Source organism: Penicillium solitum, assembly GCF_028829755.1.
Source record: "Penicillium solitum strain IBT 25940 chromosome Unknown utg000003l_segment0_segment0, whole genome shotgun sequence".
Classification (NCBI taxonomy): Eukaryota; Fungi; Ascomycota; class Eurotiomycetes; order Eurotiales; family Aspergillaceae; genus Penicillium; species Penicillium solitum.
The window spans coordinates 4,539,666-4,556,144 of record NW_027072123.1 but is presented as its reverse complement, the minus strand read 5'-3'; the positions used below and the strand labels follow the sequence as shown (position 1 = coordinate 4,556,144).

At 49.0% G+C, this 16,479-nt stretch overlaps 8 protein-coding genes across 8 annotated transcripts; 5 read left to right on the top strand and 3 right to left on the bottom strand.

Moving 5' to 3' along the window:
- Positions 1-241: 241 nt before the first annotated feature.
- N7455_005663 (sphingolipid delta(4)-desaturase family protein) lies at positions 242-1,776 on the top strand (the record flags this gene model as incomplete). Its single annotated transcript, XM_040961894.2, has 3 exons — positions 242-430; positions 596-874; positions 961-1,776. The coding sequence occupies 3 exons, from the start codon at positions 242-244 to the stop codon at positions 1,774-1,776; spliced, it is 1,284 nt and encodes a 427-aa protein (XP_040807679.1).
- Positions 1,777-1,960: 184 nt separating this feature from the next.
- N7455_005662 (uncharacterized protein) lies at positions 1,961-3,760 on the bottom strand. Its single transcript, XM_040961866.2, has 7 exons — positions 3,593-3,760; positions 3,457-3,527; positions 3,363-3,385; positions 3,239-3,297; positions 3,069-3,184; positions 2,927-3,010; positions 1,961-2,875 (listed from the first exon to the last, which is right to left on the bottom strand). The coding sequence occupies exons 1-7, from the start codon at positions 3,630-3,632 to the stop codon at positions 2,444-2,446; spliced, it is 825 nt and encodes a 274-aa protein (XP_040807692.1). The 5' UTR covers positions 3,633-3,760; the 3' UTR covers positions 1,961-2,443.
- Positions 3,761-4,849: 1,089 nt separating this feature from the next.
- N7455_005661 (UBA and UBX domain-containing protein) lies at positions 4,850-5,909 on the top strand (the record flags this gene model as incomplete). Its single annotated transcript, XM_040961871.1, has 3 exons — positions 4,850-4,931; positions 4,991-5,334; positions 5,403-5,909. 3 exons carry the CDS (start codon positions 4,850-4,852, stop codon positions 5,907-5,909), a joined length of 933 nt encoding a protein of 310 aa, XP_040807667.1.
- Positions 5,910-6,236: 327 nt separating this feature from the next.
- On the top strand, positions 6,237-8,288 carry N7455_005660 (RAD52 DNA repair protein RADC; the record flags this gene model as incomplete). Its single annotated transcript, XM_040961875.2, has 5 exons — positions 6,237-6,581; positions 6,635-6,721; positions 6,789-6,968; positions 7,024-7,207; positions 7,258-8,288. 5 exons carry the CDS (start codon positions 6,237-6,239, stop codon positions 8,286-8,288), a joined length of 1,827 nt encoding a protein of 608 aa, XP_040807694.2.
- A 291-nt stretch (positions 8,289-8,579) lies between these two features.
- N7455_005659 (uncharacterized protein) lies at positions 8,580-8,859 on the top strand (the record flags this gene model as incomplete). The annotated part of the gene is made up of 2 exons (XM_065605091.1): positions 8,580-8,603; positions 8,680-8,859. The coding sequence occupies 2 exons, from the start codon at positions 8,580-8,582 to the stop codon at positions 8,857-8,859; spliced, it is 204 nt and encodes a 67-aa protein (XP_065461991.1).
- A 3,247-nt stretch (positions 8,860-12,106) lies between these two features.
- Positions 12,107-12,955, top strand: N7455_005658 (uncharacterized protein; the record flags this gene model as incomplete). Its single annotated transcript, XM_040961873.2, has 1 exon — positions 12,107-12,955. The coding sequence occupies one exon, from the start codon at positions 12,107-12,109 to the stop codon at positions 12,953-12,955; it is 849 nt and encodes a 282-aa protein (XP_040807688.2).
- Positions 12,956-13,042: 87 nt separating this feature from the next.
- Positions 13,043-14,127, bottom strand: N7455_005657 (ankyrin repeat domain-containing protein; the record flags this gene model as incomplete). Its single annotated transcript, XM_040961889.2, has 2 exons — positions 13,043-13,986; positions 14,049-14,127. 2 exons carry the CDS (start codon positions 14,125-14,127, stop codon positions 13,043-13,045), a joined length of 1,023 nt encoding a protein of 340 aa, XP_040807678.2.
- An 808-nt stretch (positions 14,128-14,935) lies between these two features.
- On the bottom strand, positions 14,936-16,362 carry N7455_005656 (uncharacterized protein; the record flags this gene model as incomplete). Its single annotated transcript, XM_040961861.2, has 3 exons — positions 14,936-15,119; positions 15,295-16,166; positions 16,216-16,362. The coding sequence occupies 3 exons, from the start codon at positions 16,360-16,362 to the stop codon at positions 14,936-14,938; spliced, it is 1,203 nt and encodes a 400-aa protein (XP_040807681.2).
- Between the last annotated feature and the right edge of the window lie 117 nt (positions 16,363-16,479).

The window sequence follows — 16,479 nt, the reverse complement described above, 5'->3', positions numbered from 1 at the left end:
GTATTTCATAGACATACGTAAATACTAAAAGCATCTTCCCAGGTTTCCAAGATATCTCCTATTAGTAATGTCTTAAATAGATTGGAGAATGACCAAAAGCCCTGACATCAAAGCGCCGATCCTGCCAAGCCTCAAACCATCAAGTATGCCGTGTCGCCCCACGTGGAACAACCGTCTTCCGACTTTTTAAATCAGCTCCTATCTCTCATGGCCTAAACTTCGACACATACCAATTTCCATCATGTCTGCGGTTGTTGAAACAAGTTCACCGCACCTCCGGGTGTCGGCAGCCAAGGCATCCGACAAAACACAGCCAGAGTCCACTAGAATCCAGGCACCGGAGGCTTTAGTCGACGACCATTTCTTCTGGACATACACTGAAGAGCCGCATCGCTCAAGACGACAGGCAATTATCAAGGCCCATCCGGAGGTACGTAACTCTGTTTTGCAGACCCTCATGGCGGTATGGGGGCTCGGCGAAGACTCCATGCGGAGGTCTGCGGAGCTCCTACATACACCTGGCCACTTTCCTGGGCGACGGACGGCCACAACAAATGCAATTGCAATGCTGATTCGTGATATTATGTGTCTATAGGTCACTAAACTATGTGGCCCCGAGCCTCTTACCAAATGGGTCGTCCTCGGCGTCGTGTCCCTACAACTCACCTGTGCCTACCTCCTCCGCAACACCTCAATGCTCGATTGGCGGTTCCTGGTCACCGCATACGTGATCGGTGCGACTTGCAACCAGAACCTGTTCCTCGCCATTCATGAGATCTCTCACAACCTAGCATTCCGGTCTGCTTTCGCCAACCGATTGCTCGCCATCTTCGCAAACCTCCCTATCGGACTGCCGTACAGCGCAGCATTCAGAGTACGTATAATCTTCCACATGCCAGAAACACCAGAGACTAGGATTACCCCAAGAGAATCCATGAACTAACAAAATACCACCAACAGCCCTACCACCTGACGCACCACAAATCCCTCGGCGTAACAGGCCTCGACACCGACCTCCCCACAGCAGTAGAAGCCTTCTTCCTAAACTCCCTCCTAGGCAAGACCTTCTTCTGCACCTTCCAAATCCTCTTCTACGCTGTGCGCCCAATGTTCATCTACAGCCCCCCCTTCACCTACATCCACCTCCTGAATCTCGGCGTGCAAATAAGCTTCGACTACGCCCTCAGCAAACTATGCGGCGGCATGCAACCCGTGCTATACTTCCTGCTGAGCTCATTCCTCGCTGGATCCCTGCACCCCTGCGCAGGCCACTTCATCGCAGAGCACTACTTCTTCTCGAACGTGAAGGGCGGCGGCACAGAGTCCCTGACCGAGCTGAAGAAAAACGAGAAGCCCAAGGCCCCCCACCCGCTAGATTCCCTGCCTCCCCCGGAGACATACTCGTACTACGGCCCGCTCAATATCCTCACTTACAATGTCGGGTTGCACAACGAGCACCATGATTTCCCTGCTATCCCCTGGACTCGATTGCATAAGCTGCATGAGATTGCACGCGAGTTCTATGAGCCGTTGCCTTGCCACCGCAGCTGGGTTTGGGTTATTTATACTTTCATCTTGGATAAGAATGTTGGTCCGTGGTGCCGTGTGAAGCGTGAACAGGGTGGACGGATTGTTGGTGGTGGGACGAAGCGCGGTGGTGATTCTGCTGCGTCTAAGCAGTGGAATGGACGTGGTGGTGAGGGTATCTCGGCTGCGTCGGCGGGTCCGGCGGGCGAGGAGGGTGATGGGTGGAAGGAGAGTGAGATTCAATGTTAGAGATCTTGTTTTCTGCCTTTCAAGTATAACGTCTGGTGTTGAATTCCAGCTTTTCAGTTACATACATTATTGGGTGGAGTACTTGTATTTGTTAGACATATTTGTTTACAATAAAATTGACCTGTGATTTCCAGTGCGTGTGTGCCTAAAATCATTTAGAGCACAAAGACAGGAATGACTGCAATCAACCAATTACCGAAGGATGGGGACGAAGTCCCAGACTATGTACGACATGGACTTAGCTCTAGTAGGAATCACATGAATTATCCCGAGCTCGAGAATGTTTTATGACACAAAGAGAAACGAATCGAGAGGCTGAGTCCGTTCATCATAAAATGATATTAGACAAGACAGGATGGGGTAAAGAAACAAAAGAAAGCAACGACAAAGAGTATGAGACGGACAGACGTCCAGCCTCAAGGGAGCTTGGAAGTCCAGAGCGACAATATGAAAGTAGAGTATTGATAGTGGTGTGAGAAACTTAAAGCAAACGCAGAAAAAGGCTGATGCTAGAACAGATAGAAAACGGCATGCTCTTCAAGAGACAGAAAGTAGATGGGAATTTGGGAGAGGCGTCAGCGACGTTAGACCGGAGGCATTGAGCACGCGGAGAGGAGGCGCAATGAATCCAGATAGACCGTGAGAAAGCGACAAACAAAAGACAAGCTTAGAAGAAGAAGTATGCGATCAAGAAGCTGAGCAAGCAGAGGCATGCTACACCCTGGATCGAAACTCCACCGGCGGTTGGCGCATGTGACTGCTGCATGTTGGCAGGCACGGCCTGGCCGGTAGCCTCTCCGCCGGTCTTCCGCTGCCGCAGCCCTTGGTCTGCGAGTCGGTCCTTCAGTCTCTGGATCTGTGCATTGGCTTCAGACAGCTGGGACTTGAGGTCGTCGCTCGAGGGGAGAGCGTTGACGACGGCGGACTTGGCATTGGAAATGGCGGATGCGGGCTCGCGCTGGGGAGACTCGGACTTCTTCTCAGAGAAATCAGGAGCAGGAATTGGGGATGCTTCATCGGAGTCGATCTTCTTAGGGGCCGGGGTCTGGAAGTTTGCGCCGGCAGGAGACGTGTACGCTGGGGGTTCCTCATTTTGCACCTGGTGAAAGTTAGACCTTGCGTAGGGAGAAATGATTTCCGAGTAGCATACCGAGTCGTTGGAAGTGGCATCTGTTGCTAGGAAGACAACTCGAATCTTGCGCTCAACCACATCGACCTTGGGAGTTTGGTCGAACTAAATGTAGATATTAGTTATTGGTCTTCATGTTCGCGATCCCGCATGGCGGACATACAATCTGGGCAACGCTGGCTTCCTCCAAGCCACGAGAGACTGGGACGGCCTGAACCAGGAACTTATCCTTGCACTTAGCATCCGGAGCAGGGTCCTCCTTCATAGCTTGGAGCAACACTACCGAAAACAGTTAGCACGGCGGACTTCAGGCGTACTCGCTTATCAACCAACCTTGGACTTCGACGGTCTTGCCAGGCTCGATGTGGCCGGAGTTAGGTCGCACACAGTAACTGGAATATGGTCAGATAACATATCTCGAGTATAGGCATTGCGCGGAGAATCGTCGGGGACATACTGCTTAGGAGCGGTGGTCTTGACCTAGTGCGCCGAGGACATATGTTAGTATTGCTTGTCCCGCGACGAAGACCGAGGGGGGTTGTCACACATACCTTGAAGACCACAGATTCCTCGTTCGGGTTGCTCAGGCGGAGAACCTGGCATACTTCATGATCGAAGGGACCTATTACCAAGAGATGAGCTATTGATCTAGGCAGGTCTCAGACAGGTTCGGGATGTGGCACTCACGCTTGAAGCCCAACTCGGAGGGCTCGATTTGGATAGTCATGGTGCACGTGGGTCAGAGTGAAAGAGGTGTGAGAAGGGAACAAAGATGACAGAAGCACAGATGACTGCACGCGATTAGGTTCCGATTGGAGAATAAAGGTGTGGGAGGGTTATCAGGTCTAAGCCGATGTGATGCCTCAGGAGTTCGATTACTGTCCACCTGGGCACTTTCGGGGAAATTGGCTGACTCAGCAAACAGTCAGGTGATGTCACTATTGACAAGGTATACATCGTCAGGGGAACATTTGCCTTCTTCATTTTTGTTTATTTTATTGGTATCTTGGCCGTGAGACTATATATATCTTGTTCAAATACCTCACTAATCTCTGACATTCTGTTAAATCCTCGCATCCTCGGATATACATCTTCCTTCACCTGCATGTGATGCTTCCTGTGGGTCAACCGTCCCACTTGTGTTTAAATTGTATATATTTCATATTCTATTGATTGATCGTACAGTGGCCCTGGCAATCATTGCCCAAAATAAGCCATGTTATGCTTCCTTTCTATAGTCGAAATGCATAGAGCTGTAGCATTGAGGTATGCGACCATATCCCTCGGCCCCATTCAAGTTATGCAGATTTCAATTTCGCTTGTTAATCAGACCTGTCAATATCTTGTAGTAGATATCCTATGCCCACCCTTGGAGGCTTAGAATATGGGAAAACTTGGGATATCTGCAATGCAGGTACGTCGCAGCACACATCCTTCGCAGAGACATCTTTCAGTAGACCATACAATGCTAGTCTCTCCCCATGAACAGATAATATATATACATACCTGGGATTCTGTTGTTTATGGTACCTGGTAGGTCTCTCTAAATATATCTTACACATCAGTATCTTTAAGTTGCGTGCTTGTTCGGCTCTATGAGCCACGCCACAGCACACAGACACCTAAATACATAGGTGGGAGACGTGTGCATAGGTAGTACAAGTAAAATACAACATAGATAGATGGAGTTGACACTGTCACTCTTTCAATGGCCTATAAATATTGAAATATCTCTCAGACGCGCCATCAAGAAGAACTTGATGCCATAGAAACCCGGGGAAGGTAAGTGGGCCTTATCGCTCGCCGCCTTTCTGATACGTCACCCACTCTCTTCTCTCGCGACTTAACTCACTTCTGAATCACCTACCTGATCCAATCTTGACAAATTCTGCTCATTTTCTGAGCGCTTCTTACCGTCATATTTTTCACGTCCCAACAGTCATCATGGCATCGGACCTAGACCAGCTCATTGAAATGGGCTTCGACAAAGAGCGCGCCCAGCTCGCAGTGACCAAGACTGGTGGCTGTAAGTTTCTAACCTTTCCCTGATATCTAAAGTGGGGGTTCATCTAACTGTCTCAATAGTGCAAGGTGCACTACAGTGGCTCGAGGACAATCAAGACAAGTCATTGGAGGAGATACAGGCACAAGCGAAAGAGGCACAAGACGAAGAGAGCCCCGCACTTCAACCAGGCGAACAACCGCGCAGCTTAGTATGCAATGAGTGTGGCAAGAAGTTCCGAGGCCAGTCACAGGCCGAGTTCCACGCATCAAAGTCGGGACATGTTGATTTTGCTGAGTCTACCGAGGAGATTGCTCCGTTGACCGAGGAGCAAAAGAAGCAGAGATTGACAGAGCTGCGGGAGAAGCTTGCAGAGAAGCGCGCAGGACTCTCGGAACAGGACAAGATTGACAAGAAGAAGAATGAGGTGTGTATCCCTGGCTTTGGTCCCGTCGATTTACTGGCTAGAGCTATTTTGCTGACTTTTACCATCAGGAAATCCGAAGGAAGAGCACCAAGGAAAGTCAAGATGCCAAGGAGGACCTCGAGCGGAAGCAGCAGTTGAAGGAAGCTGCCAAAAAGAAGAAGGAGAAGCAGGATGAAATCGATGCCAAGAAGCGCATCAAGGCAAAGATCGAGGCCGATAAGGAGGAGCGCCGATTGAAGGCAGAGAAGCAGCGTGCCGAGCGTGCCGGTCTGGCTCCTCCTCCCCAGCCTGCCGCCGCACCAGCACCCACTTCCTCCGGTCCCGCTACGTCTAAGCCTGCCTCCGCCTACACGGAAACTCGGTTGCGATTCCAATCATCCAAGGGCAACATCATGAAGACACTGCCCGTTGACACCACGTTATTTGAGGTTGCCGCTGCATTGAGGGAACAGGACGAGATTGATGTCCAGAGCTTCGTGCAGACTTTCCCTAAGAAGGTGTTTGGCAATGAGTTCTTCGGAGAGACTTTGAAGGAACTAGGACTTGTTCCTAGTGCCAGTCTCGTCATCGAATGATTGATGCCCAGAAGATAGATAGCTTTTACAATGAATGAGAAATGAGATGAGGCCCTGAATAATAGATTTCAAACATGTACCACAGCCCCATTAATCTCCAACTATCCTTAAGCAGTAATGTGTTTCGTTTATTTGAATCGACTTGGTTCACGAAGCTCTAATCCTTTATCTTATCGCGTTATAGTCATGTGATGTCGCGATGAGCCGCGTCTTGGTGCCTGACAACGCGCTCGCTCGACAGGCCGTCATTACATCTCTAATTTCGAACTCGACATTCATTCACAACAAAACATGCCAGCGTGAGACCCAATACCTAGGACCCGGAAAATGTCATATCCCATGGAACCGAGCACTGATAGTGAGAATCCCAGCGTTGGTGACCAACATCGCGGTGGTGCGGGATCTATAATGATGCCGAACGCTACAGGAGCCGCCACAGCAAACCCATTCGAGGAACCCCAACGTCGCATCAACGAATACACCGCGCAGGAAATTGCAACATTACAAGCTCGTCTGGATAAAAAATTGGGACCCGAATACATCTCTGCACGACCTGGTGCTGCGGGGCAGAAAGTGCACTATCTCTCCGCGGACAAATGCATTAACCTTGCGAACGAGGTGTTTGGATTCAATGGCTGGTCCAGCTCGATTCAAAAGATTCAGATTGATTTTGTGCGTTAATCATACACTTCTCAGCTACTTAAGGGTCAGCTAACGCTTATCAGGTTGAGGAGAACCAAAACACCGGAAAGATCAGCCTGGGACTTTCAGTTATCATGAGAGTAACCCTGAGGGATGGAACTTTTCATGAGGTAAAGGGAACTCTTCGAGATATGAATTTGTTGGTGCGTTGTTGTGTTAACTCTATCTCTCTTCTAGGATATTGGCTACGGGCACATCGAGAACTGCAAGGGCAAGGCCGCAGCGTTTGAGAAGGCCAAAAAAGAAGGCACAACGGATGCTTTGAAACGTGCATTGAGAAACTTTGGCAACGTGCTGGGCAACTGTATCTATGATAAGGATTATGTGGCCAAGGTGACCAAAGTCAAGGCAGCGCCTGTAAGGTCCCCGATGTTCTCCAATTTGCGATGTGCCATGCTGACTATCTCAATAGGGAAGATGGGACGTCGACGATCTCCACCGTCACCCTGACTTTGCGCCACCTGCTAAGAAACAGCTGCCTCCACCCAAACGTGCACCTGAAGAGGATGATCTACCCCTTCCTCGTCCCATACATCAAGCCAGAGGCAACAATCCTGGGAATAATACTTCTTTTGAAGGGGATGGAGAGTTTGGCAGTATGTGTTAAAAAAAAACACAACCTTGGACCTCGGCTAATCGTCTCTAGGTGACCTCTTTGACGAAGCCGATTTTGGGGTAGCTGAGACCGATATAGGCAATCCTGATGAAATCGTAATAGATACGGAGACCCGTCGAGAACCGCAGCGCCCTATGCCAACGAACGGTCCAGCGCCTCAGCGAGGACCGCCTGTTCGAGCAGGATTCAACCCCGCTGTCGTAACACCGTCAAAACCAGAGCGATGGAACGGCGGAGGCCAAGCGGGAAGACCTAATCCTCTAAATGCGCGACAGAACCAATCGGCTATCCCATCTCCAGCCGCGGTACAAGGCCGACCAATGCCCGGTCAAGGTCCTGCTCAAAATATTGCGAACCCCAGACCATCAGTCCCACCACAGCAATCACTTGGTCAGAATGCCCCACAAAACAACATCCCCCAGCCTCCGGTCAAAAAGGAAACCGGCCCCGGGGGCTTTCAAGGAAACCAGGACATGAACCCACCACAAGGGACACCGTCAACGGGTTTCTATTCCGCTAGAGCAGTGGAACTCCTCCGTGAAAATCCAAATTCTGTCCCGTCAGGAGCACCTCAATTCGATCCACACGCAGAGAGTCCCTCCATCCGCAAGACGGCTGGTGTAGACCATACCAAAAGTATTCCTATTGCTAGGCCCATGCTGTCGAGTGCCTCTCCAGCACCCACAACCAATAACAACGGCAACACACGCGATTTTGTCAATCCTGCAACTGATATGCAGCGCAGAGTCGGTGCTCCTGGTGGTGGAGTCAGCAGTCCGGTCAGCAGAGGCCCTTCTGTTTCATCGTATCGACCATTAACTCGACCCAACATTGACCAAAGGAACGTCTCCAACCCAGCCGCAATGAATCGAGGAAGTGTGCCACCCCAGCAGAATCTCAATGGAAAACGACCTCCGTTGGTGGACGTTACCAATGGCGATGCTACACCTGGCGCATATCCAGGGGTTCCGGCACCCGGTCCAAACGACCCAAAACGGCCCCGAGTCTCGGATGTTGACTCCTCTGGGCCTTCTTCTGGGCCTCGCCCACCAACCCAGTAATGAACATGATCTGATTTGTTTTTTTGTGCCCCAGAGGGTGCATTACCGCGCAATTTCCAACTACAAGCGTTCCTATTCCATCGAAATTTCTTTTTTTTTTATCTTTACCTCTGGCCCACGGCGTCAAGATATGGTTATCATGGCGGGGAAGTATAGCAGGCGTTCCGGAATTCCTAAAGCAAACGGATCCATAGGATCCCAGCGGGGGAAAACACATGGGTTAACTGGATATTGATACATTCTTTCACATTGGCATATTTTTTTCTTGTTATCCTAAAACGAACCTGGAGCATGTCGGACTTCGGAAACACAATGGTAAGATTAGATCCCGGGTTTATGTCGCAGAAATATCAATCATATCAAGAATGAAACTTATAAATAACCCAATTAGCTCCCGCCACCAAAATTCGACCTCATGTTCAATACAAAAGTACGAACAGGGATTGGAAAATCTGATCCTCCAAGCTTGATGCCAAGAGACCGGTACAACAAAAGCAAGCAGAAGTCTATCCGCATCTTCTGCTCCATCTGCCCCTTCCGCCCTTTCTCCCCGAGAGCTAGCGAGAGCTAGCGTGAAAGTCCATTGTAAATCTAGGACCAATCGCGGAAGACAGCGAACATGCAGACCCTCACATCCAAGCCACGAATCCACAAGAAACACCCGGGTGTTCCCCTTTGCATGGCAAGCCCACAGCACCGGGTCAATTTCCACCGTCCGCGTTGTCGGTACCCTGTGGTTAGCGTATTGATGCATGAGGTCAAGGAAAAAAATATCTTAGACCTAGTGAGCACTCTTGATTGGCTCGGGATTGGCGGGTTGGTGCCAAATATGTGCCCGCAGGATGGTAGGGAAAAAAAAGGAGGGTGGAATTTCTCAAGGATGCGGCGCAATTTTGTCTTTTGTTTTGCTTTTTTATTCTTGTTAATGGGGGGGTTTTCCTTCTTATTAGCTTACATTACACATTGTGGCCAGCCCGCGCGTCTTTCTAACGGGTATTTGGGTATGTATTCCGCGCCTGGCAACTAGATATGAGTGCTTATATAGGGTTAATAGGGTCGTGTTCGCTATGATTTACATCTCACTGGTATTGCTAAGTCTAAGACGAGCAATGGTTGCCTCGTGTACTTATAATAGGTGATTTGGGGATCTGATCCCATATGGCCTGAAAGCCATGAGCATGTTGAGCGCTACCTTTAGGGCTTCCCCTAACTTAAATCGATGGAATTAATAAAAACAATAAAAAGCAAGAAAAAAAAAGCAGAGATAACAAAACCACGATTTTCTTAAAGAATAAATAAATAGACACTAGTATGATCTACAAATAGTGAGAACAGGGATCCTGGATCGGGTCCCCAAAATCCAAGCTGCGCGTCCTTCGAATGCGCCAATCGCCCTGCATGCATACGACCAGAGAGGGATTCAGGCTCCAGAGGTGATAGTCAAGCGCCCAGGCCACGAGTTGACCGATCGGCGTTTATTCTCCGGCTTCTTGTTTTCGTGGTGCCTGAAGGATATTGCGATTCTGCACTGTCCGAGATGGGTAGTAGACAAGGGTTTTTGCCTTGATGCTTAGGCGAATGTCTTTTTTATGCCACATATCATTATATGGATTGGTATTAAAAGAAGAATGGATATCCACGTTCATTGAGGTATAAAATCGCTTTGCCATTGCCAAATTCCACTGTTCATAGACCTTGTCCGTGCGAACATGACTTTTTCGATTTCTCTTTGCTGGTCCTGTACCCCAGTAGTAACTGCTGTTGTTGCTTGTCTCGGTCTCGTCCTCCCTGCTCTGCTCTTGGTTGTGCTATACTCGAGAGTTCATCGAGGGCTCAAGCATACTGCAGATTTGAGAATTACACAAGTAAGAGGCTCAAGTATACTTCCAAGGTATTCACTAACCTCTATAGGGAAGCATGATAAACATTCCTACTTGGAAAAGATCCTATGGCCTGGATGTATAGCAGCCCTATAGGCGTGAACCGTATAGGTTCGAAGGTAAGTAACCCTATTCCTAACCCATGAGAGTCGTGCCTGACTGAATTAAATCGTATTTAGACGTGTGAATTGGAAAGTTCAATGCAAGGCACACGGACTTGGTCTAATGGCAGTGACATTAATGTCATGTAAAAAGAGATTGATTATGATGACAGGGTACAATGAGGATATTCACAGGAAACCATCTATAGTCCATAGTACATAGTACATGATTTAAAGCAGCATAGTCTAATAACAGTAACCAATTGGAATTTTGATATGTCTCGTGCTGAATTTTCACACTGGAAAAATCCCAGGCGCATCCGATGGTACCGAACTATAAGTTCAACATGTCACAAAGAGCAAAAACTAGGAAATTTTCAAGTTCTGTAAGCACCGTGCGCATCACACACCACGTCAAGTCTACACATGTCGATATCGATATAGACCGTTATGTACTTTGGCCAGACCGTTCTCTATGCATAGTACTTCTCGCCGGATGTCGCGTCGTCTTCCCCGGTCGAACTCCCGAATTTTAATGCGCCGAAAACAGTTCCTGACCTCTATACCCGCAGCCATGAGTCAAAAAGAAAAGAAAGGAAGAAAAAAAAAACCGAAAAAAAAGCACGGTGATGGGTCTACAGGTACAAATGTTCCAGGAGCGGCCGGAACGGGAAGTGTGCCCCCCCGACAAATCATGCATGTTGGATATACGATCTACTCGATTTGTTAAGAACCTATGTACAACACCCCGTCGGAAGGAGGTCTTGCTTGGTCCTCCAATTTGGGATGGATAGTTTAGGCGGATGCATAACCTGAAACGCGTTTACTTTCTTTTTTAATTCTAGTTTGGTAGATTTGAGCTGTGCGATGATTGGTAGAGTATGTAGTGTGATATATCATGTTTAACCCCTTTTTCTTATTTCTCACCCTAGATTATATTATTCCTGGTGTTTTTCTTTTTCTGCTGGGTCATTATCATAAACAGTACGGAGCACGGAGCACTTGTGGCTAGATTGGGACCAAGCCTTTCCCCTGCATAAATCCCTTGAAAAGGCTGAAGCACTTCTACAACGTCCCAAGGCCACGTATGGCATCTAAGAAGACGGCTGCTAAGGCAATATCCTCTAAATGCGTCACATTTGTAGGCATATGGGAGCCAGAGGATTACAAAACGCATTTAGCGACTGCTTTCATGTTCTAGACAACAAGAATTCCGGTCATCATTTCGGGCCTACAGAGTTGTATGATACAGCCATGGAGAGAGATATCGATGCTAGTAGTTAAATGATTGTGCCATTTCCAGAGTTAGGGGTGTGAGTTAGGGCTAAATATTAGATATTATATAGGACTTGGCGGTCGTGATGACAACATATGTTGTCTATTACACTTAGTCGTGAAACAATTTCTCAATTATCACTAATTCCACCGATTATAATAACCCTGAATCCAATTCCATCCTATAAAAATTGAATATATAGTCCTCTTTACCAGGCTGACCCGATCGGGTAATCAGGACACCCGCGTCTAGCCCGAATCGGGTGTTCGCATGTACTTTTTTGCTGTGGATCCCATACAAAAGGTACATCGGGTACATTAAGCCGATTAATCGGCCTTGGCACGGGTAATCAGCTTCTCTTGGGGATAATCAACAACCATGTCGATTGGCTTCAAGATCGGAGCCGGGGGAATGAAGTTGTATATCATTACTCTTTCCAGGGGTCCAAAGAAATATGAAGGATAAATGTATATATAGTCTTGCGAACCCTTTATACCTGAACTGTACAGCGTCTTCAATATCACCTCTGTGTACGGAGTATAGTGACTACAAAAATCCAAAATGGCCCGCACCGTCTTGATTACCGGCTGTTCTGACGGTGGCCTCGGAGCCTCCCTCGCCCTCGCCTTCCATGCCGCCGGCCTAAAGGTCTACGCCACAGCCCGCAATCCCTCAAAACTAGACCAGGTTTCATCTGCCGGCATCGAAACTCTCACGCTGGATGTGCTGTCCAGCGAGTCGATCAAGAACGCCGTGACGAAACTTCCCAATCTCGACATTTTGGTCAATAATGCCGGCGCCGAGTATCTCATGCCCGTAGCTGACGTGGACATCGCCGACGCTAAACGTTTATTTGATTTGAACGTCTGGAGTTATATTGAGGTCACGCAGGCGTTTTTGCCTCTGCTACTAAAGAGTCCTCATGGCGGTCTGATCGTCAACCAATCCTCTGTGGGCTCTGTCGCCGTACTGCCATTCCAGGGCGTGTACACAGCATCCAAGGCCGCTATTGCAATGCTTTCTGACACTCTGCGGCTCGAACTGGGAATCTTGGGGATCACTGTTGTCGATTTGAAGACTGGTGTGGTGCGCTCCAATCTGATCAAAAATCAAAAGGAGGCAAAGCCGCCGACTCTTCCGGAGAAATCGATTTATTATCCAGCGCGTGAGGTGGTGGAGAAGGCGTTGAGTCAGGATGCCTTTGCTGAAGGGGGAATGCCGACTTTGCAGTGGGCGATGGCTGTGGTGGGTGATTTGTTGAAGAAGAAGCCGCCCCCCGTTATCTGGAGGGGAGAACAGGCTTGGATTGTGAGGCTGATCAGTGTTTTGCCATTTGGGATGTTTGATGGGATGCTCAAGAAGTTGACCGGGTTGGATGTCGTGGAACAGATTATGAAGGTTGGATCGTGAGGATATTGACAGCCAGGGATATGCTGGTCCATTTTGAACTGCCATCGTTGATATTCGCATCTGACGTACCAATGTACATATCCCACCTTATGGAGCCGCCGTTTTCCTAGTTTTACAATGTAAACTAGCTCCACGCTGCAAGAGGGCCTGCACGCCCTCCTCAAACCCGATATCGACCGCAATATGCAGTGGCGTGCGCCCACCACTATCATAAGCATCAATGAATCCCTCGTCGCCCACGCAATAATCTAACAAAATCTTCAATATCACCTCGCGGCGATAAGTAACTGCAAAATGTAGCGCCGAGCGGCATTGGCGGTCGACTTTGTCTATACGCGCCCCACGCATAAGCAGCAATCTGACGACATCTTCGTGCCCACCGATCGTCGCGTGGATTAAGGATGTGAGCCCATCGCTATCGATCTCGTCGCAGTCAATATCCTGCTGGAGGAGCACGCGCATGATCCCGTGGTGTCCCTTCTGCGCAGCTATATGAAGCGCAGAAAGACAGCCTGAATCTGCATCGTCGCATTGTGTTGTTCCGGGAAAGAGTGCGCCGGCGCTACCAGCACTGGCAGGCGTTAATTTATCTGTTAGCGCTTTCGGTAGCGAGCTTGTGTTGAAAGAGTCTGGTGTAGTTCTGTGAGTGCGGCTGTTTTCGTCTCTGCTTGCTAGAGGATTTGGATGCTTGGAGCTGGAGTCTCGATCGCTGCTGAAGAGTGTATTCTCAGCAGAATCGGTATTAGATATGCTCGGTGATGGGCATGCAAGGAGAGTTGATAAGGGCGAATCCTTCAAATCGTCCATGTTTATGAAATTTTGGATGCCGATCAGTCCATTGGCGCCGCCGTGTAGGCAGTTGACTCCAAACCCAATGGACCCGCCCGGGGATTCGATAGGGCTCGGGGGTGTCGGCCAGGTTCCAGTTGAGAATTTGAAAATGTCAGATGAGTTACCGGTCGCTGATATGGGTGTTTCTAAGGTCTGCAGGAGTGGTTGATCTGGCTTGGCTTTCTGTTGGTTCTGCCGTTCTGGAGAACTGATCAGTAGATGTAAAGTCTCCGATGAGACGGGACATCGACCGGCCACTTACGACGGAACCTGCGCTGGGCCAAGCGATTCTGCGCACGGCGATGCTCGACGGAATAATTGGACTTTCTTTTCGCCTCCATCGTCTAGTTTACATGTGCTCGGGAGCTCGGGAAGTCAATGCGTTGTCACAATTCTTTTTTTCTTTTTCGCGAAGGTGTATGGAGTATCGGCATCGGCTATTGGGGTGAACAAGGAGAACAAAGAACAGCACAAGGTCAAGGTACGTTGGCATCATCCATGTGCATTAGTGAACTAGTTAGCAGACTTAGTGCTTACCTCATACTTTGAATGTATTGCATTATATCGAGAAAGGAAATATTCAAGCACACAGCCCCGGGATATCCTATACACCATGTTAATTGTAAATTACATATAGAATATGTATGACGACCCGTGAAATTGACGCCGAAAATGATAGCTTTTGACGCCAGAAACGGCTGCCTTTCCACCTGAGTCTGTCGACTGGGGTCTACCATCGCTTTGCAACCATAACAGACATGAAAATTAAGACCAATGTCTCTAAAGAGCGTAAAGCGATTCCTGGATATTTTCCAGATGGCTGGTCGTGTTTTTAAGATACAGATTATGTCTCCTAAAACTCCTCTGTTGAGGAAGAAAGAAAGAATACAAGGACGTAGGGTGATTTGCAAAATACTATAGAATCATAGAGGAAGGATAAGGTCAAATCAATTATATCCATGGATGTTTTACTGCCTTGCAGTTCCATCCTACTTGAGTCGCAAGGAATGAAAATTTGAACTTGAATTGATCGCATCATATTTGCTCACATAGATAGGCGTTGATCGAATTATCTCTCTTATACCACTTTCAATATGTATGTCAAATTCCAATACAAAAGACGTTTGCTGGCCCATACGGTCACAGTGCTCAGTGGCGCCCTTGATCACGGCGAACATCCCGAATGATATCGCAATCCCGGAAATCAATATCACGTTCAGATACCGATCCCCATTTGAGCTGTCTGGTCCAAGCCCTAACCAAACCAGACTTCTCGCACGGGGCGAGTAGGCCTAGGGTGCAGCCTCCGTAGCCAATCTTGGCGGATGGCTCCCTTCATTGCGGTATCGTCCTGGTTCTGACTACTGCGGTGCGTGTCTTGGTGTTCCGGGGCTCTGCACATTACCCTTGCTGTATCCTTCAATTCCTCGGACCGTCCCTATCAATACCTCTTTTCCCACCTCCATCAACCTCAAACATCCTCAATAGATGTGCCTCCTGCGCCCTACTCTGACAGGTTCAACATATTGAGAGACAAAGCCCACAACTTCTTCTCGCCCTCCGGATCGAAGGCGTGTGGTGCAACACCGACTGCCAGTGTACCACCCTCGGGGACCGGGCCAGCTGCCTGGCAATCCTCCAGATAGACACCACCCTTGCCTTCCCACTCCTTACCCAATGCAGCCGTTATAGTCGTGGCAGCGCCCTGAGCCGAGTTCTTGATATACTTTTGCGCAGGTTCACTGGAGCCCCACTGCTTCAACGTTTCCGGGTCGACGTGGCGCTGTAGACCTGTGGCAATACCACCAGGCATCAACGAGAGGCCGTGCAGACCCCTTGAAGCGTATCGGCGCTCGATCTCGTTCGTCATCCAAACACAAGCTGTTTTGGCACTACTGTATACCTTCCACGCCTCGTACTCACCATCAAGGTTAATGTTGTCGAGGACAACAGAGCTCATATGATGGCCAGCGGAAGAGACGTTGACGACGCGAGATTGGAACTCGGGCGTGGAACTGGACAAGAGCGTCTGCTCGAGTAGCTTGTAGAGAAGGAAGTGGCCGAGATAGTTGATTGCAAGCTGCGACTCGAAGCCATCCGCTGTCTTCGCCTCTGGGCATGCCATGATCCCCGCATTGTTGACCAATACATTGAGCTGGGTCGACTTGGACAGAAAGGTCTTGCCTGCGGTGCGGACACTTTCCATTGAGCCGATGTCCAGCTCAAGTAGCTCCACACGACCGGGTTTGAGGATCTCTTTCAGGGCTTGCTTTCCCTTCTCCAAGTCACGAACGCCAAGGTACACTTTACCACCAGTTGCGGCGAGCGCACGACCAGTTTCAATGCCAATTCCTCCAGAGGACCCGGTGAGAAAAAAGACCTGGTTATGGTAAATTCCAGTTCTGGTTTTCAGCAGTAGCAATGCCCACCTTCTCCTTCATGCTACCGATCCGGTCGTTGTCCTTGAGAATGTCAAGAGCTGTTGGTCGAGCGTCTCCAGGCCCATTCTGCTCCAAGAAGGCCTGAGTGTACTTGCCGTTCTTGCCATGGTGATTACTAATGAGCGGATTGGCCATTATGTTTATTGTGATGATGGAGGATAGCTGGTAGATTGACTTTGCAAGTGGGTGCTGGGGAGAAGGTGTATGCCTGGCGGAGCTTTATATAGGGGGCGAGGAGAGTGTGGTAATGGA